Source organism: Podarcis tiliguerta (assembly GCF_965153285.1).
Source record: "Podarcis tiliguerta genome assembly, chromosome: 6".
Lineage (NCBI taxonomy): Eukaryota > Metazoa > Chordata > Lepidosauria > Squamata > Lacertidae > Podarcis > Podarcis tiliguerta.
The window spans coordinates 30,674,749-30,697,333 of NC_139539.1; the positions used below are offsets into that span (position 1 = coordinate 30,674,749).

Genomic DNA, 22,585 nt, shown 5'->3' on the forward strand with positions numbered 1-22,585 from the left:
AAACTTTTCTCTCCCTTCCATTGACAGATTCCCTTTTGTCTGCTGACAGGCTCCACTGGATACCACCCAAAGTGAAAATTTAAATACACTGAATAATACTATTGTGGGCTCCCTGACTTGCTTTTATTAGAGAAAAACCCCTGTTTGCTCATATCTTAAGACTGCAAGCCACAATAATAGGTTGATGGTGTTGTATGAAAAGTTAATGTCATAGGTCAGTGGGATAAGAAAGAGGATTTACTCTCAAAAAGGATTTTTTTTTACAAAAGCTCACAGTAAGTTACTTTTCAGAACCTTTTTAATTCTTTTGTAGTTTACTTGAGGAAATATGCGTTAATATTTCATTAAAGCCTTTTGGACCCTTTGCTGTACTAACTTAACTGCAAGGCAGTCTGAAACTCATGGTCTTACAACCACAGCAGGCAACAAAAAACTGGCTGGACAGTCTCCTTTTTATTAAATGTTATCTTGGTGGGAAGATGTTAACTTAGCTTTTTGTTGCTTGTCCTAGGTGTTGAGGAATGTTCTGCCGTCTCCTGTCACCCTCAAGAATTTACAAGAGACTTTGTTCTGTCAGCCATTGGGTGAACAGGGAAAAAGTGCTAAACGTTTTTGTTTTTTTAATGTAGTTTTATGTAGCCTCACTGATCTCATGGGCTAAATCTGGGATGGGGAACCTGTGGCCCTTCAGATGTTGCTGGACTACACCTTCCATCCCTGACAATAGGCCATGCCAAGAGGGTAAGAGGTTCCCCATCCCTGAGCTAAAGTTTATGGACATGGACAATTTCCATGAAGGTTTTTTCCTGTCTGGGTGCATTAAAAGGTATAGACTTCATACCCTGTTGGTTTGTTCAGGGCTCTAAAATCCTGACCTTTTGCTTAATTCATAGCTAAAAAGGCCCCAAATGATGGGAAATGATCTACAATATAACAAAGTGATTAGTGAAAGCATTATGCCAAAAAAAGTTTATTTAAATTAATTTAAGAGAACTTCTTGCCCACCTAGCAGTTCGAAAGCATGCAGTGCAAGTAGATAAATAGGTAACGCACCAGCGGGAAGGTAAACGCCATTTCCGTGTGCTGCTCTGGTTCACCCAAACTGGCTTAGTCATGCTGGCCACATGACCCGGAAGCTGTCTGCGGACAAACGCCGGCTCCCTCGGCCTACAGAGGGCGATGAGCGCACAACCCCAGAGTTGTCTGCGACTGGACCTAACAGTCATGGGTAACTTTACCTAACATACAACATTAAAATCCTCTATTAAAAACATGTTATTTAAACATTCAGAGATTATTAAAGCCACAGTAGCCAAAAGACAGAAATCTCATGTAGGTTCTACATTTATGGATAGAGTTGTCTAAACAGAAATGCTTTAAGCAGGCACAGAGGAATACAGCGAAGGAACCTGTCAGGCCTGGAGTTCCAAACTGTAGGTGCTGCCACTAAAAGATTGATTACTACAAGTGTGGAATGAGTATTATGTGGCACCTGTAACAGTGCCAGTTCTGAAGATTGAAGCAATTGAGTGGGTATATATGGGGTAAGATCCTAAAAGTGAATGGATGGTGCAAAACATTCAATATGCATAAAACAACACAGATTTTGTTTATACCAAAACCTCAGTTGCCTATAATGTTCTGATGAACAGTTAGCCATTTACCATATGCAAAAAGGATACATTTTAGTATAAACTAAGCAAAAACTAACTGCAACAAATACAATTTGGATTAAGGTTAATTTTCTGGGCGGGTGACTAACAAACATGATATTTACCTATTGATACCAGTCTTTTCAGTTTCTTGCAGATGTGTGCTGTAATTTAACTTGAAGCAAAATGGAATCATAGCAAATGCACAAGCTTTTACAGTCATGATGACTGCCTGTATTTTATTAGGAACACAGCATTATTTGGTTTTATGTAGGGTGGAAAAAGTTCCAGAGCTTTTCTTTCATTATGGATATCAATTGCACATTCAATATTAGGCATGCTTGGCAGTTTCAGAATTTTTGCCTTTTGTTTACTAAATACAAGTAAAATAAACATGATTAGATGACTCTCTAGGGCAGGTGTTGAGGAACCTTTTTGGCTCCGTGAGCTAGATTTTTATCAGAAGCCACCAACCCATCAACCACCTGATGTTACAATGATGCAAGTGCTTTAAAGTCCCAAAGGTGCAGCTAAAATTGAAAAGTATTTTCCTACATTCTGGGAAGGCTAAACCCCAGGATGCGGTTTCTGCTAAAACAAATCCCCGCTCTGTTTTATCAGGGAGTTCCATGCAAAACCCTTCCAGAATCAGGAATGCGCCCCCCCCCCCCACAATTTTCGGCTCGCAAGTAGGGGTTAAATCTTGCTTGTTTGGCTGTAGACTCATTCCTTGCTCTGAACAGGAATGCGTTAAATCAACCCCATCCTCAAGCCCATTAGATGACATCACAACTATTGTCAGCTGATAGGCAGGCAGTGTGGTTTCAGGAAAATGACCCCATGGACCAACTTGAACCTCCTGACAGGACAAGATTGGCCCACAGGCTAGATTGTCCACCACCCATGCTCCTGGGCATAAAAAAATTTTCTGGTGCAAATGGAAAATTAACCTATGCATATTACCCTAGTTTTCCAGAAAACATTTGTCACTGTGTGCACTACTGCTTATGTTAAATACATTAATCATTTGTTGCAATTTAGAACACCTTATTCTCTAAGGAGCTCAAGATGGTGTACATAGCTCTCTCCCACCTCATTTATTCCTCACAACAACCCTGTGAGGTAGGTTGGGCTAAGAGGCAGTGACCGGCCTATGGTCACCCAGTAAGCTTCATAGCCAAGTGGGCATTCAAGTTTCAGGTCCTAGTCTGATACTCTTAACAGTTACACCACACTAACTCTCAAGCTTACAAGTCCAATGGAAAGTGTGTAATTTGATACACACACACATTCCTGCAGAAATAATAAAAAAGCAAATCCTCCAAAGTGGTGATCATACTCATAGAATCAAAGAATTGTAGAAGGGACCCTGAGTCATCTAGTCCAACCCTCTGCAATGCAGGAATTTCAACAGGTGGTTCTCCATCTAATTTGAAACCATATTGGACCCAGCTTAGCTTTGCAAATGTGCTAGCAATTTTATTGCTGCACCAGCTTGGTTAGGAATTGTTGATTAGAAGGAACATACCTTTTTACCAGTTTGTCTGCTTCATTATAGTAGCCTGATTATGTATGTACATATGTACTGTGTTGTGGAGCATTTTGTATTACTGGCATGCTGTTAAGAAATGAAGATGATTTGAAGCCTGTATTAGGCATGACTGGTGCCCATTTATTACATTTTTCTTTATATTCAGTTTGGGGCAGCATGCTGCACATGAAGTGGTTTTATTTTATTACATTCTTCATAGTTAATTTTTAGGATGCACTATCACTGACCTCCCATGCACAGCATGAAAGTGATTTTTTGTCTAGTTCCAAGCATTATTTTTTTCTCATATAGTGTATAAGGTTTTCTGAAGTGCTTCTTCATTCTCATGATTCGAAATTGGTCTTTGCTGTTCCCAAGCTATTGAAATATTTGGAAATGAGCAATCTGCTCAGTAATGCTTTCTTATTCAACTTGTACGCGTACAACAGCGGTTTAGTTTTACATGTATGAATTGAAATGAGCCTGAGTAAAGCTTTGAGGTCTCTTGTTCCTCTGTTTCCATGCAGTTGGGAGAAAGATTTCCTCAGTGTTTTGGTTCACTTTCCATAATTTCTGACTTCTCGGAGCGAGCTAATTTCAAACCATGGGTTATGAAGCTGGCTTATTTTAAATCACTGTTAACTAGAACGGGAGTCTGTGAACCTGAAGCTTTTTTCATTCTTATCCCATGTAGCACTAAGCTATATTTTAGTGCTGCATACAAACCAGCCCACTTTTAATGCTATTGCTAGTATACCAGTCTCTCAAAGTTCCAACAGGTCATTTGATACAGGTAGAGTTATTGCCATCAACATAAAAAGCGGGTTGGTTTGCACATTTGCTGCAACCATAAGCCTATCTATATACCCAACAAATTGTTTGTTGGATGAAAATCATGTTCTTGAGCTGCAACTTGTAACTGTGTGTTGCGTTCGCAATGTGCTGCCAAAAGGAAGAAAGACAATTTAAGAAAGCCCTTAACTTTTCTTTACAGAAGTTCATTCCTGTAGTGTAGGCAGTACTGGGATGAAATCTTTTGTTTTGAGAGTAAACTGCAGCTTTCTCCTGATGGCATATGCAAACATGCATTATGCATTCTTGATTTGACTTGTGGTAGAAAGGAGTTGAAACCCTAATTTTCAACTTGGGTAAATTTCACATGCTATGTTTTATATTTTAATGGAGAAACAATTGGTCACACTTGTTATTTAATAATAATGATATGAACATTAATTGTAGGTCCAAGTTTGAACTTCAGTATCTTCTCAGAGTTTCTTTTTATTCCTGCAGTAGGAAAATTCTTGTAGTTCCCATAAATGTTTTACTTGCCACATTCATGTTTGGTACATAACTGATACAAGAGTCTTACAGCTTAAAAGAAAAGGCGAACTAGAAAAAAACCCCACATATCATAACTAGCAGGCAGCCTTAGGTTACTGGGCTTGTAGGTTCAAGGTATATGAAAATGTACATGTTGCAATAATTCCTTACCTAGGTATTAGGTCTCAAATCTATACATTTTCCTTGGGTAGGGGGATATTGGCAATATTTCATCTGGTTATTCCTGTATTGACAGTTTTTGTCATCTGGGAATCAAAGAAGAATTGCTTTCTATAAGGATGTTTCTTGAGGATATCTGACTGCAAAAGAGGAATACCATCCATAATATCTCACTAATATCATGCTAGGTAAACTCCTTAGGTTTGAGTTGATTATTTAGCCTATGGATTTCTTGAATTTTAATTAACAAATCACAGTAGAAACAAATGGTCCTCCTTGTGATTACAAACCAAGGCCCTGGTTTTTGCTCACTGAAGCTATCTGATTCATAACCTACTTGTCTTCCTATGTACGGGGTAGAAACTGATTCAAATAGTACTATGAATTCGTTCAATCTCTTTGTTTAGAATAGAATCTGAGTGAGATCTTAACTCTTGAATTAATTCCAGTTGTCCAGTTTAGCTAGTGACGTTACTCCTGGACAAGGTTGAATACTCTGGATGCAATAAACCATGTGAAATGAAAAGTGCAAATTATAGGCAGGTGGTGTTAGCTTAAACAACTTTTAAGAAATTCAGTACACTTGTTAAGATATTACAGCTTAAGTAAAAAATAAATGCACCACTCTAATAAACCAGGGTCAACAAATAGAGTTTCGTAAACACTTATGCTCTAAATCCTTTAAAGCACAGGCACAGGAGGGAGTACCTCTGTATTTTTTGCAATAGAACTGCAACAGTTTCTGACTGTTTACCAGCAAACCAAAAGGGCTCCCCATATTATGCTACTGAAAAAAGTAATTAAGGGGAATTAAGGATGAATTTTCATGTGAAAGGATTGTGAGCTCAGTTCTGCTACTAAAAATATCTTCCTGTTCTGAGATGTGTACTTGGAGGCAACCAGTTCCTTAGTTCTTGGTACATGTCTGCCTCCTTACAGTGGAAACATTATTTGTCCCTGCTTTTAAGCATGGAGAAACCCTAATATAGACTAATTATGTCTTTTGGGGTAATGCAGTATGTATATGTTCTTACATTTGAACCTGTCTTTGGGTCCCTATGTTACTTCTGTAGCTTTTTCCCCTCTTAAAAATACTTTGCATTTCTGTTATAAGCAGCAAATCATTGACTTGGATCCAGATAAACGAGGGGAAGAAGACAATATATTAGTGCTGTTTGAATTTTCTTGCAAGTGATGGTAAAATATTTCTCACAAGCCAGCAGCACAAGGTAGCATACTGTGTCTACAGTATGAGAGAAATAGTGAATAAGGAAGCTGTAGGATAAACTAGTGGGCCGTAATAATGTCTTGAAAATAGCTTATGCAAACAGAAGCAATTATTTGGATTTGGGGTTGCTTTTCTCATGCAATGCTCTTCCGCTAGGTCGGAAACAGCCCTTCTGTGAGTGGAAGAGGCTTTCCGCTAGCAGAAGGGCACCTGGGATCCAAGCTACTTGCTCCAATGGGACCTTCTCCATTTGGAACATATCTAGCGTGAGCAGGCAGTAGAGTGGAAAGAGAGTCTCATTAAATGAACAGTTCAGAATCAACTATGAACCTGACATTTCTGCAAAGGAACTTGGTAGGTATAGTTATCTGCAGTTTAAACATTTTTGTGTCTTCTGTTTGATAAAATATTCCTCCTCCTAGGAGGGAGGTAGATATTTTAAAGAGTGAGGTACCCGTATGTTTATCCTGGTTGAGGGTATGCTTGTGAATGTGTGCTGTCACCTTGAAGGCTTGTACATACCCAGTGCATTGCTTTTAACTATTGTATAAATGGTTTAGAGAGAATTAAAATAAATTATGTAATTTGATTAAATAATGATTGCATTATTTAAAAAATAATGTACATTATAAAGAAAATTTGCATTCATGCTGCAGTTGCCATAACTTACTTGATGGGGATTTTTTAAACTTGCCTACCTACCCAATTCATAGTCTAACTTTTAAGTGGATCTTATTATTTGCTGCTTTTGAAAAAAAGACACCTAAACTTGTGTTGTTTGTCCTGTTCAGGAGAAAAAAGAGCAAGAGCAGAAGTCGTAGCCATGACAGGAAGAGGAGTAGAAGTAAGGAGCGCAAACGAAGTCGTGATCGTGAGAGGAAGAAGAGCAAAAGTCGGGAGAGGAAGCGCAGTAGAAGTAAAGAACGGAGACGCAGCCGTTCAAGAAGTAGAGAACGGCGATTCAGAGGCCGTTACAGAAGCCCCTAGTATGTTGTGCAAAATTGTCATTTTAGTTCTAATATTTCATTGCTGAATAAGCAGGAAATGTAATAAAAGTATAAGTTTTATTTTTTTAAAAAAAGGCAAACTAACCTTTTAATATAGCTGCATAAGCCTCAATTTTAAGATGTATACATTTCTGTACCTTGGCTTAGGTTTTTCAAAATACTTTTAAGCAGACAACTTAAGAGAAATCTGCTTCCAGTATCATGTGGGATCTGAAATCACAGTATGACTGTAGCAGTGACACAATTTTCTTTTGCAGTATCAGAGTGGGTAATCACTGTAATGGTGGAATAACAATATTTGGTTCATACATAATGCCAAGTCCATGAAACTAAAAGTCCTTGCCATACAGGGGGAGGATAAGACAGACCATGCAAGCCTGAGACTTTGCTTGCGTGCCTTCTTGTTCATATATATGTCACACTAAATCATCTGAGAACTAGCCCAGACTTTCTCATAATGTCAAAATGATATCTCAGGTTAATTTTGGATATGCTTCACATATCTGCCTTACTGCATCCCACTTGCTTTCAAATATACTTGTAAAGTGAACACCAGTTAGCATTTAGTTTCTTTCAAGATTGTTCCTGCCAATAATGAACTTGCTTAGTAATATATTGTCTTTTTTTTTTTAATCTAGTTCTGGTCCAAAATTTAACAGTGCCATCAGAGGAAAGATTGGCTTGCCTCACAACATTAAAATAAGGTTTCCTTCTCTTATTTTATGGTGACTATTTAATTATCTATTTTGATGTATTTAATACCTTCATAATTGGTTGTATCCTTTTTTCCACAGTAGACGACGATCCAGGAGCAAAAGTCCATTTAGAAAAGACAAGAGTCCTGTGAGGTAGGCAGTTGAATACTACTATTTAAATTGACTGTGCAGTGTTGAATATTATATGAGGTGTCTCAGTTGCTTTCTGTGCAAATCTCATTCTCACCTTTCAGCTTCCAGAACATGCTCTCTGTGCATGTTTAGTGTGCTGCCTCTGCAAGCCAAGGTTATTGTTAGTATTTTAATTTGGCATGAGTAGCATAGAGTGCACCTATTTTGATTGATTGTGGCAGTTCTGAAGTGTTGTGGATGTTGGTAGCACTACAGAATTTGATGTTCTTTTATTACTGGTAGTACGACCTTTTGCTTTCTCTGGCCATTAATAGGAACGTCCTTTGAAAGGCATCTGTGATACACCTCTGTGTGAAGGCATTTGACATTAATGAGCTATAAGTAAAGGTAAAGGGACCCATGACCATTAGGTCCAGTCGTGGCCGACTCTGGGGTTGCGGCGCTCATCTTGCTTTATTGGCTGAGGGAGCTGGCGTACAGCTTCTGGGTCATGTGGCCAGCATGACTAAGTCGCTTCTGGCGAACCAGAGCAGCGCACGGAAACGCCGTTTACCTTCCTGCCGAAGCAGTACCTATTTTAATGTGCTTTCGAACTGCTAGGTTGGCAGGAGCAGGGACCGAGCAATGGGAGCTCACCCCGTCATGGGGATTTGAACCGCCAACCTTCTGATCAGCAAGTCCTAGGCTCTGTGGTTTAACCCACAGCGCCACCCATATCCCGAGCTATAAGTAGATTATTGTAAAATTTTCACAAATGGAGCAGCAAGAGATATTGTGCTCCTTTCAGCTGTTCTCCATTACCACACTGATGTGTCTCAGGTCTGTGGGAACAACCTCTGCTGAAGGAAGGAACTATCTGGTCTGAGTAGAGGCGCTGGAATGTCTCCCTAAGTTAGGCTCTATGGAACCATTGGGTAAGATGACCCAAATGGCAGCTAAGCTGCAGGAGCTTGGGGTGCAGTTATGGCCTACAGAGATTATTCTTAACTCGCAGTTTCATGGACCCAATGGGCAAATGTCATGTTAGCCTCAGCTGCCTAGTCCTCCATTTTTTGAAAAGCCATCCTTCACTGCTTAATTCAGTACTTGCGGCAGGCAATTAGGGTCATTCCCCATCAGGCCAGGCTGAAAGAAAACAAGCCTTGGGCTGTTTTCTTGCATTCATCCTAGCTACTATCTTTGGGCTCCTGTGAGCTTAAGCTTGTTAATTCATCTCTCCTGCCAAAATTTGCTAGCGGCACCCATGTATAGATCTTGGCCCCTGTGTGTTCTTGTCTGGCCTATCCACATATAGGGGACTTGCTTTGAAAATAGGGGGATTGATTGAATTAAAGAGTGATCACAATGTCAGGCATAGATTAGCAGTCTTGTAACTGGAGTCATGGTCACTTTGCGAACAGAGTGCTGTTAGGTTTAGACCTTACTCCCATTCTTGCCATAGTCCGCAAAATGTGGACATTTTGCAAGGGTAAGGTGTAAATAATGTTTGGAGGGAGATTGAAACATTTTGTAATATTGCCTTTCAGTTGCAAAGTATATGATAATGCATTTTTGTGTGTAAAAAGTGCTATTCTGCTTAAGCTTGATAAATACAGTGATATGCCTTCATTTTTTCTATGCATCATTGCATTTCTCTTGCTGCCCAGTGCTATACTGATTACTGCCTTTGTATGGATAGAATATCGAAAGACATAAATTTGTAAAATGGCTGAATACGTTCTTTCATTTCAGACATACACAACTATTAAAGTACGTTGAGGTTAAAAGCATTTCCTTTCTAATGCTGGGATTAGGTAAGGTGTACGTACTTAGAAGTATGTCCATTAAATTAACAGATTTTTCCAGGCATACTTGTAGAATCGGGGTGCAAGACCTCTAAAACATCCTTTGTTAACCCCGAGCACCTTCTCCCAACCCTATTTTGTCTTTTTCATCTGCGTTACACATTCTTCTATATTGGGGTAGGAATATAAATTACACAGGAAAGAGCCCTTTTCTGAGGGCAATACCTTTTTTGCACTATAAATAATGAATTCTGAGATATTAAGACATTGACACATCTCATTAAAGGGGACTGTAGATATCTGGTGCAGTTGAAAAACAGGGGTACCTGTCTGCCTGTCTGAAGCATGTGCTATTTGAATGTTAAACCTCCATCTGTGTCTGAGTGTAAATGGATTTAATGAATACCAGAACAAATTTGTTCAAATTATCTTTTAAAACTGAAAATTACTGACCATGGTTTATCTATTATTTTCAGAGAACCTATTGATAATCTAACTCCAGAGGAGAGAGATGCTCGAACAGTATTCTGTATGCAGCTTGCTGCAAGAATTAGGCCAAGAGATTTGGAAGAGTTTTTCTCTACTGTAGGAAAGGTGAGGCGTCAATAACTCAAATTTCTTCTGGTGTCATCCTAATATTTTTAAAGCAGAATAACTGAGCTAAGTGGATGCGGGAGGGGGGAGTTTAAGTGGGGGTGGGAAGGAAAGGGAGGCAAAAGTTCTCTCTCTGAGGAGCCAGCTGGCTTCTCTTCCCACCCCCAGCCAGCCCCTCTCCCTCCACTTATCCAGCTCTCCACCACCCCCCGCAGCCCTTTCTCTCCCCCCATCAAAGGTAGCCACATAGCTGACGTGCATCCCGATCGTGCCTGCCCCCCCCCCTTTACCCCCACATCCGGGAAGACTGGACCAGGCGACATTCCTTGTTCTTTCCACCTGTCCTGGTCTTTCCTGCGGCGGCAGGGGGACCCAGTGCCAGGGCCACCACTGCAGCAGTGACGGCTAGGCTGGGTGACATTCCTTGCACTTGCTGCCCGGCCTGGCCTTCCCGGCGGCAGTGGAGGGACCCAGGGCTGCTGCTGCAGCAGTGAAGGCCGGGCAGCAAGCGCAAGGAATATTGCCCAACCCTGTCTTCCCAGCGGTGGAGGGACCCATGGGACCGACACTGCAACCGGGCTGGACAGCCAGTGAGCAGGCAAGGAATGTCCCTCCCCCTGGCGCTGGGTCCTGCTGCTGGCGGGAAGGTTGAGCTGGGCAACATTCCTTGTGCTTGCCTTCCCTGCGGCTGCGGCAGGAGCCAGGGGAAGGGGCGGCGACATTCCTTGCCCACTTTATTTAATCCCACGATCGACTAGGATCACTCCTGTGATCTATTGGTCGATTGCGGTTGACTGATTGGACATGTCTGACATACACAAAACCAAGTTACAGTAGGATTGTCCTGTTCCACTATTTTTGCAACACTTTGGAAACAGGAGAAAGTAAGTAACTTGTGCGTGTTGGCAAAAAAATGTGATTGGATCCTAAGGTGCCATTCTGTGCAGCCTCCATCTAACGTCAGGGGGAAAGGCAGTTTTGTTGATTTCCCTCTCTTCCCTTCTGGAGTAGACTTTCAGAATATCAGGATCCATCCATAATTTGCTTGCTTTTCTGGTGGTGTAAGATGCTGACACTTTTGACTCTGAAAGTTTCACAGTTGTTACTACACCAGATTGTCTAGAACAGGCATGTCCAACCTCAAGTTGGCTCTGCAATTCTCCTTCCCTGCCTCCCCCCCCCCCCCACGGCATCCTCACTCTTTCCCTCCACCTCAGTCTTTCTCCTTCTGCATCTTTTCGTTTCGAGTCCAGTCATGCCCCATCCCTAAGTTAGGAACACCCCCCCACACACACACATAGACACCAGCCCTCCCTCAGGGCACCGTGTCCCCCTCACCCCCCCCGGTGCTCTAACCCCCCCCCCCAGCACAGTGCAGAGCGGGTGTCAGGAATGAATACAAGCTGGCTTCCTCAGTATGTCCCTGTTTTGTGTCTTGCTTTCAAAATAAGATGGTAACATTGTAGCAAAATTTGGAAAATACTTGGGTAATTATTTGAAGGAACAATTGAAAGTCTTTGAGAGACAGTAAGGTACCTGTTAGGGCACTGAAGCACCATTCCTTGAATACTGAAAAATGGCACTGCTTGTATGTTTTCACAAGTTTATCTGCAGGCATGAGAGAGGATTTAAAAATGATTCAATTTTGTTTCAAACATAATTTTTAATTTGAAGGCAATCTGTAGGAAATGCAGATTAAACTTTTCAAATGGGTAAAACAAGTTTTAACTGTTCCCATCTTTCTAGGTCCGTGATGTACGCATGATTTCAGACAGAAACTCCAGACGTTCCAAGGGAATTGCTTATGTGGAATTTGTTGACGTTAGTTCAGTACCTTTGGCAATTGGATTAACAGGACAACGAGTTTTGGGGGTACCAATTATTGTACAAGCATCTCAAGTAAGTTGATACTAATTTCTGTTCTAGCTCCGTTATGATCAGTAAATCTTACTTCATGTGCACTTTATTCTTGCATTGCAGGGGGTGGAGTAGATGACCCTCCAGGTCCCTTGCAACTCTACAATTATATGAGTCACTTGTGATCGAGTCCTTACATTCCATTCTCAACTCTGGATAGATCTGAAGTGTTACTTAGGGTTATACAAGGCACTTGAATATGTCCAGTATATTTTTTACTTCAGTTGTTTGAGTTTGTCAACCTGTGCCATACCTCAAAGTGCTGTTGAAGATTAGGGGACTTTTCAAAAGTAGTTTGACCAAACAATGATTGATAACAGCTAAGAGACAGAGATGGCAGATAAAAAAGTTTATTAGAATAAACTAGCATTCCTATTTGCAAATTTAAATGCCATCTACTTGAATATTATTGTTAATAATAATAGTAGTATATTTCTTAACGCTTGTGCCTAGTTACTTACTATAAACAGTACTTGATAGTAGACCAAAAGGTGGAAATCACTTCTAATTTATCAACAGTTGCATTTTTAAGATGGTGAATGCTTAGTCAAAACTTGTTTGGCACTAAAAATGCTGGTGATGACAGCAAACTCCTAATCTTGAATAATTGGAAGGCCCCCCCCCTTCTTTTTTTTTAGTATTTATTTTTGAGTGCACTAAACATACAGTGAGTTGGTGGGCTTCTGCTAATATGCATGCTTTGTTTTTTTGCTTAATGTAAGAATACAATTTTTGAACTTGACCTACTGTGTAGTGTACTTCTCTCCCTCTCCCTCCCACACCCACCCAGTTTTGAATACAGTCTGAAGCATTCCTCAGTTAAATTTAGGACAGTTAACTGTTAAACTTTATTTAGTAATGTGTATTGTTTCTATTTGGGATAACTTTTCTAGGCAGAGAAAAACAGAGCAGCAGCAATGGCTAATAACCTACAAAAAGGAAGCGCAGGCCCCATGAGACTGTATGTGGGATCATTACACTTCAATATAACTGAAGATATGCTTCGTGGAATCTTTGAACCTTTTGGGCGGGTAAGTTTTTTAGTTCATTGGGGACAACTGCACCTAGTAGTAGTGACAGAATTATGAATTCCTGAAAGGTTTAATTGGCTAACTTCCTTTCTCTGATTTTAAAAAATGTTAGTTCAAGTAGAAATAAAAACTACATGTATTTATTTGATCCTAAAGACCAGTCTTGATTGAGTAACTTACAGTTGCACTTCTATAGTAGTGGATGCCAAGTTGCGTAGACTGCTTTCATAGCAGATTGTAAAAATTAAAACAATATTTCATCTGTCTAACTGCAATATTATTCTGATTTGTGCTTTCAACAACACTGTGATAACATCAAACCGTGGTATTGCACCATGGGATCACATCTTGTGCTCCCTTTCCTCCTCACACTCTCCAGTTTTCAGGCAATATCACAATTGGAATGTTTGGTTGTAACTGCAGTTGATGGTCTGAGAACGGAGCACTTAGGCATAGCACCAAAGTATGATTTAGTATTATGTGTGACACATCTATTCTTTAGGATTTCACGATCCAAATCTTGAGGATTTCAAACATCCAGGGGAACATTCTGTGCATATTCCAATTTGCATTATGGTCCTGGACAAACAGACTTTCTTTTCTTCTACTTCCTGTTCTATAAAATAAAAATTGATGACAGTAGGTCTTATATACTAATTAGTACTGGTCTTTGCAGATTGAAAGCATTCAGCTGATGATGGACAGTGAAACTGGACGTTCCAAAGGATATGGATTTATTACTGTAAGTTTATAAAGTTTATTGTGGCAAACAGGTTCTACTGATGTCAATGGAATATATTGTTTCCAAGTAAAAATTCTTAGATCTTAAGATGTTCTGATTTTTTTAGACTTGTGATCCTTAACTTAGTTTTAGTTTACATGTGTAAAATTACAATATGTACCACGCCTTTTATAATGTGCCCTGAAAGAAGTTGAAGATTAAATATTTTAAGTTATAAACATGAATAATTCTGAAAGTTAGATACTAAGCCCCAAGTTTTGGGCATGTTCACAATGGTAGAATAATTCCAGTTTTTATTAAACATGAGCAACCACTGCTATTGTACTGGACTTCAAGTTGGAGTGTGCTAAATGAAGATGGCTGCTTCACTACCAGATAATAGCATTCAGTAAAGTACAATCATATCATGGATCCTGAATGCCTTGGTACTTGGACGTTTTGGCTCCCAAATGCTGCAAACCCGGAAGTGAGTATTCTGGTTTGCAAATATTCTTTGAAACCCGAATGCCCAACGGGGCTTCTGCAGCTTTGGTTTCCGAACGTTTTGGAAGTTGAACGGACTTCTGGAACGGATTTCGTTCGACTTCCAAGGTACGACTGCATGTTGCTGTGTTGATAAAAGCAAATTGAAAATGAAAGGATGAAGGCAAAATTGTCCATAGACAAGTGTGCAACTTCTCAAGTTACATAAAATTACTAAATGCAAACATCAAGTTGACAAACTCTACAACCCCTTAAACCCGGTGGAAGTATGCCATGGTTTGCATTGCCTGGTAGTTAGTTTGGGCTCCCATGTAAATGTCTGTACCTATCAGTTTTATAGCAAAAAAATCAAATACATTGTGGCTTCTGTCACACTAAACCAGTTATTTGAAGGGTTCTAGTATCAGCTTGATGACTGAAACTTAATAGTTTCATTTTTAAATAAATAAATAAATGCTGAAATAAAAGTCTGCTAACAACTGTATTTTAAATGACCATAGATTAATTTGTTTAGTTTTCAGACTCTGAGTGTGCTAAAAAGGCCTTGGAACAACTAAATGGGTTTGAACTAGCTGGCAGGCCAATGAAAGTAGGTCATGTAACTGAACGTACAGATGCATCCAGTGCTAGCTCGTTTTTGGACAGTGATGAACTGGAAAGGACTGGAATTGACTTGGGAACAACTGGCCGTCTTCAGTTGATGGCAAGACTTGCTGAGGGTAAGTACATTTGTAAAAAGCATAGTGCATATGGTATTTTCTTCTAACATACTTTTTTAGCATACTACTATATGATTTCAGTCTAAAGGAAAGCTCACTGCCAAGTTTTTCTAGCTAAGTGGGACATAGTCATCTCCATATTGTAGACCTTCTAGTTTGGCTACATTGATTCCCAAGACTTTAAGCTGGTTTGCATACAGTGCTAAAACCATGATTTAGTACTATGGGCATGAGGTGAACAAACCTAAAGCTGCACTTCCTATTTCTCTTTCCTCCTGTGCAGCTGGGAAATAAATGCCTGCTGCATTTTCTTTGAATTTTGTGAATCCTAGCTTGTCATGAGGTGCTAATCAGAATCAAGGTTTAAAATAAACTTGTAAGCTTCAAAGTTAGTAAACTTTAAACCATGGGTAATGACACTGGCTTTAACTAATCAGAGTTTGTTATTAAACTGTGCTGTCTTGAAATTAAACACAGCAGAAGTCTTCCCAAACCTTGTGGAAGTGGGAAGGGATAACTGTAAAGCTAGTAACTTTGATTGGGCTCATTCTGGTTTGTACTTGTAGCACAAAACAATTTTTCATAATTTTAGTATCCTAGTTAAATGTAGAGCCTCTAGCACAAGATAGATTAATGGTTTTCTATTCCAGGTACTGGCTTGCAAATTCCTCCAGCTGCACAGCAAGCTCTGCAGATGAGTGGATCATTAGCATTTAGCGCTGTAGCAGGTAAAATTGTTTTTTCTAAATACTGTATTCTGGAAGTTATTCTTAAGGAAGATAACTTACTCACCTGTTGATTATGATATGTTAGCTGATTTGCACAACCACAGCAATTTTCTGTATCACTTTATTTAATTTATTTCAATTATATACCACTTAGTCACAGAAATTGCTAAGCGGGGTACAAACAGATTACAAAAGTAACAGTGAATAAAATTTTATGCAGGAAATAAAATTAATCATAAAAACAGAATGTATTTAAATGCCTGCTGAAATAGAAAGGTTTTCAGGCCCCTGAAGTTCAACTATCAGAGGGCCCTGTATAATATCAGTTGTGAGGGAGTTCTACAGAATCAGGCCCACAGTACTGAATGTGCAGCTCCAGGGGGATATGAACTGCATATCTGAGCCATGGGAGACCACTATCAAGCAGGGATATAAGGTATCCTGGGCTCAGAATGTTAAGGGCTTTGTAAATTATACAAGAACCTTGAACTTGGCCTAGTAACATGGACAGCCAGTGTGAACTTTGAAGTGCCAAATTTATGTGCTGATGATAATACAGGATTTAGCACCTGCTGGAGCTTCTAGAGTGATGATGATGATGATAGTAATTATTATTATTATTATTATTATTATTATTTATTTATTTATTTATACATACATACATACATACATACATACATACCCTGCCCAATTATAGCCCCACATAGAGCACATTGTAGTAATGAGTTTTGAGGCTACTAGTGATCAGGCTATCCCTGTCCAAGAACAGCCATAGTTGATAACCATAACTTGTAAAAGGCACTCCTAGTCACTGAGTCTACCTGAGCCTAAAGTGACAGAGAACCCCTGAATTATGAACCTGTTCTTTCAGAGAGCGTACATATAATCGTGTCCAGAATAGGCAGGATATACAGGACACATTTCACATAACCAGTCTTGAATTGCTTGTGAAATTTTCATATGACATCTTTCTTTTATTGCTTCTTGTCTGCTAGCTTATGCAATACACAGTGACAAATTTTCTTAGAGGAATGGTTGGTACTCTTTAGAGCATTAAGGGGTGTGAGAGAGAAATTTGCATTCCAAATATTATATTGAAATGTTCTTTGCAATATTTTTCTTTAGATTTACAGACACGACTTTCACAGCAGAGTGAAGGTGAGACTGATTTTGAATAGAGTTGTGTATTGCTAGAAAGACAAGCATTTACAATTCCACCTGCCTGAGAGCAAGGACAAGTGCTCCTTACTACTTGTGAGAGGAACTCTCAGGAGCTTTAGACCGTTCCCAACAGTTTGGATAAGAAAAGATATAGCATGAATTTATCCTGTTTCTTTCCCTGTCCAAGCCTTGGACACAGGAGAAAACTTCCACTGCATTCAGCCTATCATACTTGGCTTCAGAACTTGGTAGCAAGGAGAAATGGATGCTCACCTAGTTAAGGTGATATTAGTGGATCCAGTATGAAGATGACATTTGAGCTGTTGTCTTTTGTTAAAGTAAATAATAAAGAACTGGGTCAGATAGAAAAGGTTTATTTCTATTTTCCAGTTCCTCTTCTAAAAGAATTTCATTTTTCACCAATTCTGGTGTGGACGTGCTGACACTCAAAAACCTATACAATACACTATTGGGATTTTGGGTGTAGTCTTATTGTTCTCAGGCAGTCCACTCAGTTGTACTCTACTTGCTCCAGGGCCATTTCTGAGTTGGATCTTAATTTTGTAAAGCATAGGCTCTTTTGATCTAAGGACATTTATGCAAACTTATTTGTCTGGTGCAAGATGAAGGAAGAAATAAACAGTTGACAGTCTCCCTAGTTAAAGGAGCCATATGTTGTTTTATTGGAGCCCCTTTGACACTCCCCCCCCCCCGGCATTATTTACGACTTTAGTAAAGCAAAATGTATGTGCAATATTCAAATAACAAGCCCTGCCAATGGAAGCCTTTGCAAGAACTTATCCTGCTCCTAAATTGGTTGAGGGGCAGGGAACACCCTGGAAACAGTGCACAGGGGGAGAAAAAGAGAGATAATTGCATCAGAAATTCCAACAGAGCAATCTGCTTAGCACAATGTTGAATTCCTCCCTATATGTTTCAGACAGTATCTTGTCCTCAGAAATGGGGATGGGAGTAGGCCTATTGAAGTTAATAAGGCATGTTAAAGTTAGGTTCATTAACTTTGGCACCTCAGCTCTAAGTAGGACTTACTTTATTACAACCCGTGAATTCAGATCGCTGTTCAAGTTACTTGGTGCTTCTTGACAGGGACATAATGCAGTCAGTTTACTTGTTAGCACAGTGCTCAACAAATTGAATGCAAAATATATCTCCTGACCTCCTTGCCCATATTAAAGCCTTTGAACTAGAACTCCAGTTTTTAAAAATTTGAATGTGAAAGACTGCTTATTAGGAACTGTATTCTTGCAACCTTGGTTTTCTATTTTGTAATGTCGTATTATGATAAATTTTCAATAGAGTTTGCCCTGATACTTTTAAAGTCTTAGTTGTAATCTGAGGGTGGAATTCGGCATTGTGATATTCCAAACGTTCTGCCTGTGCAAGTGTATCAGCTTGCCAGGGGGACCAATCTGCCTCCGCTGGCATGCCTCTCACAGCCAATTGCGGGGGAGGGAAAGAAATGAAGAAAGTCTGTTACGCACAGGGCTTCTGCTGACAGGGCTTTTAGGTGTATCCCACCCTGAATTTTGTGCTTCTTAAAATAAGGAGAAACTTACTCTACACTTTCCTCTCCAGTGTTGGCTGCAGCTGCTTCTGTACAACCACTTGCAACACAGTGCTTCCAGCTCTCCAATATGTTTAATCCTCAAACGTAAGTTAATCTCTCTCTCTCCTTTTGTAAAATCTGTTTTATTTCTCTATTTTCAGTATACATATGAAGAATGATTAATTAATTTGTGTATTGTCTTACTCTTCAGTGAAGAAGACGCTGGCTGGGATACAGAAATTAAGGATGATGTGATTGAGGAGTGTAACAAACATGGAGGCGTTGTCCATATTTATGTAGACAAAAATTCAGCTCAGGTATGTTGATTAAATCAGTACCCAAAGGTGGTAACTTCTATCTGTTCCTATACTTCTACAAGATGTGGCTATACACCACTGTACTACTAATAGTATGGTCAAGTACTTTGGGAGCATTTTATGTTCTACAAACAGACCAGACTAAAGTATTCTCTGTGTGATGCCAGAAAACACTGTTACTCAGTTGTCAGTGAACAAAATATCTATACAGTGGTACCTCAAATTAAGTACTTAATTCGTTCCGGAGGTCCAGAGCATGATTTCTGTTCTCATCCTGAAGCAAAGTTCTTAACCCGGGGTACTATTTCTGGGTTAGCGGAGTCTGTAACCTGAAGCATATGTAACCCAGGGTACCACTGTACAGACATTGATTCAATTACTATTTACATCATTGCAAGGTTAAAATACATGCTTATGAATCCTGAATCACTGGCTGCAAAGAATATAGGTTCAGTAAGTGCTGCATGGACACAGTAATTCAGTTTTACTAGCAAACCGGAGGTTAGACTAACCCCTTTCCAACCCTGGAAGGAGCGTGGGGAGTGTTCATGTGACACACCACACCACAGCTGACACACTAACATGTCATGACACAGTTTGGAAAGCTCTGCCATAGACCATCTCAGTTAAAGGAAAAAAAGATGACACTTTGAAACCTAAGTGAGATTTGCATGCACCTAAAACTTTGATGGGGAACCTGTAGTACTCCAGATGTTGTTGAACTCCCAACCTACCTCAGTCAACATGGCTAGTGGTCAGAGATGATGGGAATTGTAGTCCAGAAACAACTGAAATACCACAGATTCCCCATCTCTGCCCTACAAAATCATGTAGGAGCGCTCCTTAATCTAGTTCTGCTTTCAGATGCACAGGTGGCTATGTGCTCACCTTTGACTGATATGCCAGATACAACCATTCCTGATGAAACTGGACCATGCCACAGTCTTTCAAGCCTTTGTTACCTTTTTGTGGCACTGCCCTTTAAAAGCTTTTGGAAACTTCAGTTGGTACAAAATGCTACCATCAGACCTTTGTATCAGGTTAAACATTCAGAACAAATTGCTTTTCTTTTTTCTTTTCTTTTTTTCTTTTTTTGATTACTTGCATGATGTACTTTAGCATAAGCTGCCTTGAATTAACTTTGTGCAGAAAAGGCAGGATATAAGTATATTAAATTCATTTGATGGATTAAAATATTTATTCACATTTAATCTGTAGTTTAGTTCCAGCAACTTGAATTGTTGATTTCTGTTGATCTGCAAGTGAATGGTTCTGTTAAATGCAGTAAATGTTGTTTGTATTTCAGGGTAATGTGTATGTCAAATGCCCTTCCATAGCTGCAGCAATTGCAGCTGTCAATGCATTACATGGAAGGTGGTTTGCAGGTATGTGAACTGAAGTTGTTTATTACTACTATTATTATTAGAATTAGAATTTATATACCGCCCTATTACCCTCAGGTAATATTTGCCTTGTTGCTGTCTAACAGGTAATAGGTATAGATTAGCAGCTGGGACTTTGAGAAATAAATAGTTAGGGGAGTTGTTTCTTAGAACACCACCTATAAAACTTGGTAATCACAAGTACTTGGGGGAAGTGGTATCAGTTTGCAGGCTTCCACTGAGAACGACAGCATCTCTACCATACTTCTTGCAAATTTATCTTCAGAGCTAGTAAGCCAGTGCCCTTAGAACACATGTTGATTTGGGCTGCTTAAATAAGTTCTAGTACTTTTAATTGTCTAGATTTATGATTTGCAGTTGAACTCAGATGGGATTGACATTTTTGGGAAGAAGGTTATTTCTTCCCACTTGGGCAATTGCTGGGTGAGATATATAGCCCTTCCACCTGTTTTCAGTTTGCCATCCCTTACCCAGGATACTTTCCCAACAATTATATTACAAGAGTATCAACAGTTCCATTTAAGTTTAGTGTAGCCTTTGATACCCCATCCTTCTTTGCCAGACAGATTTTTGTACGTTACAGCAGTGGTTTTCAAGCAGTGTGCTGTGTCACCCTGGGGTGCCTTGAATGATGGTCAGGGGTGCCACGGGCAACACTGGCCCCTGTCCGTCTTTCTTTCCCTCCCCCTTCTAATGCCTTCTTGCGTCTCTCCCTCTCAAAAGGCTTGCACAGCTGTTAGTTGCAGCAGACCCGACTACAAGCTCCCCGGTTTCTCTGGGGCTGGCCAGGGGGTGCTTCCCAGGCCCCTGTAAGGCAGTGTAAGGAGGCACCTTTCCCTGCAGCACCTGACCATCATTCAAGGCCCCCCCCCCCCCCGGGGGGGCGGTGGCCACGGCACACTGGTTGAAAACCCCTGCCTTACTCAGTGATATTTTACTGTTAACTTACTGTAACCTTAATATTTTTTTCATTGGACTGATTAACAAGCTCTAATTCTGGAAAGTATTGCTCTTGTTGGACAGATAATTTTTATGGTTTTTTTCTTCTTTTTGTTGTTGAAAACCTCCCTGAGCATTGCAGATGCATTGTGAGGATAGAAGTTTACTAAAACAATAGTCCTTGGAGGTCTTGTAATGAACTTCATAGGCATTGCACCTTTCTCATTTTGTTCATTCTTGTTTAAAAAGTAAGCAAGAATTTTAAGCAGTTTTCCCCTCGTTTCTTTTAGGTAAAATGATCACAGCAGCGTACGTACCACTTCCAACATACCACAACCTTTTCCCTGATTCTATGAATGCAACCCAGCTCTTGGTTCCTGCTCGGCGATGAAGATGGATTTAGTCAGTTTTGTACATAGCTATTTTTGAAGGAAGACTTGAGTTACCTTTTTAATTAGAAGAAGACAAAAGGAAAGGCTGTAAAGTCCTTTTGTGTACATTTCCTGTTACTTTTAAACGAAAAACAAAAAATAGAGTAAGCAGGAATGCTGTGTGTTCATTCTCTTGATTAGCATTCCCACTGTATACAAAGCTGACTACTTGTTCTGCCTTGTAATTCTTGTACATTTAGAACATTTGGCTAAAGTGATCTGTAGGAACAGATGTAGCTCATAGAAAAGATTTTTCTGTAAAAGGTGGACAGGACATAAATTTTAATGTTTCACAAGCCTTTTCTTTTAATGCAGGTATTACATTTTACATTCACCTAAATGTAGATGCTCTGCTAAAGGTTAATATCAGATTTAACTGGACATATTTAGTGTGTTTTGTATGGATCAAAAATTTGAGAGGCTACTGAGTGATTTCTTTGGCCAGCTGTTCTGCTCACTTAATGTTGACCAGTTGGCAAAATTTGGAGGATTATAGAAGACTTTATTTCTAGATGGTAACTTTTGATTGTCTCTGTAAAAGTTTCTTGTAAATAAGGTGTAAGGTGTGTTTAGAATTCCAAACAAAGCTATCTCTGCATTTCCAGATTAAAGTTCCATTGATTGCAGGGAATGTACCTAAGTTTGAAAGTTGAAGTAGGAAATGCAGGAATATATTTTGTCTGGTTGCATATAATCTGCTCTTTTTTAAGCTCTGTGAGCTCTGAAATATATTTTTGGGTTACTTCAATGTGTTTGACAAAACAGCTTGATATTTCTATCAACAAATGACTTTCATATTGCAATGATCTTTGTAAGAACCACTCAATAAAATTCTCCTAAAGGCCTCCAAAAGCATTATTTTTGAGAACTCAAATTAGGTGTAACCAGAAAAATGCAAATTGTGAATAGTTAAAATGCTGGAAAATGAGCAACAGTTTGAGCTTCTCTTTCCCTCCCTCTGTTCACCTTAGTGCACTCAGTTTTTCCTTACACACATCCACCA

At 39.6% G+C, this 22,585-nt stretch overlaps 1 protein-coding gene and 1 long non-coding RNA gene across 17 annotated transcripts in view; one reads left to right on the plus strand and one right to left on the minus strand.

Moving 5' to 3' along the window:
• Positions 1-22,427, plus strand: part of RBM39 (RNA binding motif protein 39) — a 31,486-nt gene extending 9,059 nt beyond the window's left edge. For 5 of the 16 annotated variants that reach the window (XM_083444038.1, XM_083444046.1, XM_083444039.1 and 2 more), the window contains 14 exons: positions 6,703-6,897; positions 7,557-7,622; positions 7,713-7,766; positions 10,027-10,144; positions 11,891-12,043; positions 12,955-13,092; positions 13,769-13,834; positions 14,832-15,036; positions 15,687-15,764; positions 16,890-16,922; positions 18,522-18,597; positions 18,704-18,809; positions 20,116-20,194; positions 21,442-22,427. In XM_083444038.1, coding sequence (XP_083300164.1) covers positions 6,703-6,897; positions 7,557-7,622; positions 7,713-7,766; positions 10,027-10,144; positions 11,891-12,043; positions 12,955-13,092; positions 13,769-13,834; positions 14,832-15,036; positions 15,687-15,764; positions 16,890-16,922; positions 18,522-18,597; positions 18,704-18,809; positions 20,116-20,194; positions 21,442-21,542 — 1,468 coding nt within the window. In that variant the 3' untranslated portion in view covers positions 21,543-22,427. Of the gene's footprint in view, positions 1-27; positions 742-4,321; positions 4,872-6,067; positions 6,266-6,702; positions 6,898-7,556; positions 7,623-7,712; positions 7,767-9,534; positions 9,560-10,026; positions 10,145-11,890; positions 12,044-12,954; positions 13,093-13,768; positions 13,835-14,831; positions 15,037-15,686; positions 15,765-16,889; positions 16,923-18,521; positions 18,598-18,703; positions 18,810-20,115; positions 20,195-21,441 lie in introns of those variants that run through there. The other 11 variants (XM_083444048.1, XM_083444049.1, XM_083444050.1 and 8 more) reach the window with 7 other exon arrangements.
• Positions 16,929-18,195, minus strand: LOC310679228. The gene is made up of 3 exons (XR_014512159.1): positions 18,168-18,195; positions 17,818-18,129; positions 16,929-17,576 (listed from the first exon to the last, which is right to left on the minus strand). It is a non-coding gene; the product is annotated as an uncharacterized lncRNA (long non-coding RNA).
• Positions 22,428-22,585: the final 158 nt, after the last annotated feature.